The sequence below is a fragment of the Rhinolophus sinicus genome, linkage group LG05, assembly GCF_036562045.2.
Source record: "Rhinolophus sinicus isolate RSC01 linkage group LG05, ASM3656204v1, whole genome shotgun sequence".
NCBI classification, from domain to species: Eukaryota; Metazoa; Chordata; class Mammalia; order Chiroptera; family Rhinolophidae; genus Rhinolophus; species Rhinolophus sinicus.
Window position 1 is genome coordinate 47,072,419 of NC_133755.1, and position 2,480 is coordinate 47,074,898.

General features: G+C 35.5%; 1 protein-coding gene across 1 annotated transcript; it reads left to right on the forward strand.

The window, feature by feature from the left end:
• Nucleotides 1-230: 230 nt before the first annotated feature.
• Nucleotides 231-690, forward strand: LOC109437628 (large ribosomal subunit protein uL24). The gene has a single exon (XM_019716974.2). It carries the CDS (start codon nucleotides 253-255, stop codon nucleotides 688-690), a length of 438 nt encoding a protein of 145 aa, XP_019572533.2. The 5' UTR covers nucleotides 231-252.
• Nucleotides 691-2,480: the final 1,790 nt, after the last annotated feature.

Here is a 2,480-nt window from a genome sequence, read left to right on the forward strand (position 1 = left end):
CCATATGGAAAACAGTATGGAGGTTATTTTTAAAAACTATTATTAAAATTACCACATGATCCAGCAATCTCATTTCTGGGTATATATCTGAAGAAAATAAAATCAGGATCCCAAAGAGATATCTGCACTCCCATGTTCACTGCGGCATTATTCACAATAGCCAAGATATGGAAACAACCTAAGTGTCTGTCTATGGATGACTGAGTAAAGAAAACGTGATACAGGGCCATCGCTGAAGCGCCAGCGGCCAAAATGAAGTTCAACCCCTTTGTGACTTCTGACCGGAGCAAGAACCATAAAAGACATTTCAGTGCACCTTCCCACATTTGCAGGAAGATTATGTCTTCTCGTCTTTCCAAAGAGCTGAGACAGAAGTACAATGTTCGATTCATGCCCATCCGAAAGGATGATGAGGTTCAGGTTGTCCGAGGACACTACAAAGGGCAGCAAATTGGCAAAGTGGTCCAGGTTTACAGGAAGAAATACGTCATCTACATTGAACGAGTGCAGCGGGAGAAGGCTAATGGCATGGCAGGTCATGTGGCCATTCACCCCAGCAAGGTGGTTATCACTAGACTAAAGCTGGACAAAGACCGCAAAAAGATCTTTGAACAGAAAGCCAACTCTCGCCAAGTAGGAAAGGAAAAGGGCAAATATAAGGAAGAAACAATTGAGAAGATGCAGGAATAAAGTAATCTTAGATACAGCTTTCATTAAAAACTGTAAAAATAAACAAAAGAAAATGTGATATATATACATATACATATATATACATATATATATGTGTGTATATATATATATATATATATATATATATATATATATGTATGTATGTTATTCAGCCATAAAAAAGAAGGCCATCCTGCCATTTGTGACAACATGGATGAACCTGGAGGACATTATGATAAATGAAATAAACCAGACAAAGACACATACTGTATGTCATCGCTTAAATGTGGAATTTAAAAATATATATATTCAAACTCATAGAATCAGAAAGTAGAATGGTAGTTGCCAGGGGCTGGAGGATATGGGAAATGGACAGATGTTGGTTAAAGTGTGCAGACTTCCAGTTATAAGATGAATAAATTCTGAGAATCTGATGTACAGCATGGTGACTATAATTAAATATTGTATTGTATACTTGAACTTTGCTAGAGTGTAGATCATAAGCATTCTCACCAAAAAACAAAAAGGTAATTTTGTGAAATGATGGATGTGCTAACTAACTTGATTATGGTAAGTATTTCACAATGTACACATATATCAAATCATCATATTATACACTTTAAATATATACAATTTTATTTGTCAATTATACCTCAATAAAACTGGATTTAAAAAAAGGCAGTTATGTGGCATGCCTCAGGTTACACCATTAGTTGATAACAGGAGGAGGAAAACTTGAGGCTCTTGATCCCGAGGGCCGGAGCTTTTTCTGTGCGTCCCAGAAGTCAGGAGAGAAAAGTCAGCATTGGAAACTGCCTTCTTCTTCAGTTCATCAGACTCCCTAAGACCAAAAGTTGTCTTGGAATATAAAATAAATTTGTGGGAATAAAGATTTTAAAACAATAAGACAAAGAGCCTAGCAGAAAAGCTTTATAAAGACCACAAGTTGACAATTCATAGAAGAAATATAAATTACCAATTAACGTGAAATTATATATAAACTAAGGGAATTATTATCTAAGTAAAAATTATGCTCTTTTCCCCCATAGGAGTGCTAAAGTCTTTTTAAAAAATTGGTCATACCTACTGATGTCAAGAAAGTGAAAAAAATGGGTCCTCTCATAAATTCTTTGTGAGACCATAAATTGGTACAATGTTTTTTATTCCATTTAGCAGTATTTATTAACGTTTTGAATGTCCGTGCCCTATGACTCAGTACTCTTAGGAACTAAACATACAAATGCTTGAATGAATGAGCAAAAATATATTACAAGATGTTCATTGTAGGAAAACTTTGGATACAACCTAAATACCCACAAATAGGAAAGTCATTAAATAAATCATCGTTCCATCAAACTATGGAAAATGATGCAGTCATTTAAAGAATGCTGTAGATCAACATGTACTGATGTGGAAAGCTAAATTATATTGCTAACTTTTTAAAAATGCATCATATGATTCCATTTGTGTTTTATTTAATTTTAAGTAAACACTAAACTTCTAATAATGATTACCTCTAAAGAGGGAAATAATATGGGAGGATAAATAGCAGGGACTTGTACTTTTTACTGTAGTATATGCTTCAGGATTATTTCCATTGTCACAAGCATGTGTTTCTCCCATAATTTCTTTTCCTGCCAAATCACTTGCTGCTGTTGTTTCAAGTCTCCAAGGCAGATAGGGAAGAGCTTTGTCACTCCCTGCTCCTGGTACTCATGTAAAACCTGGATGGACTATGATACCCCTGGCCATGCTGGGGGCAGCTGGGAGACAATGGCTAAGTTTCTGTACCTTCCCATCAAACACACCCA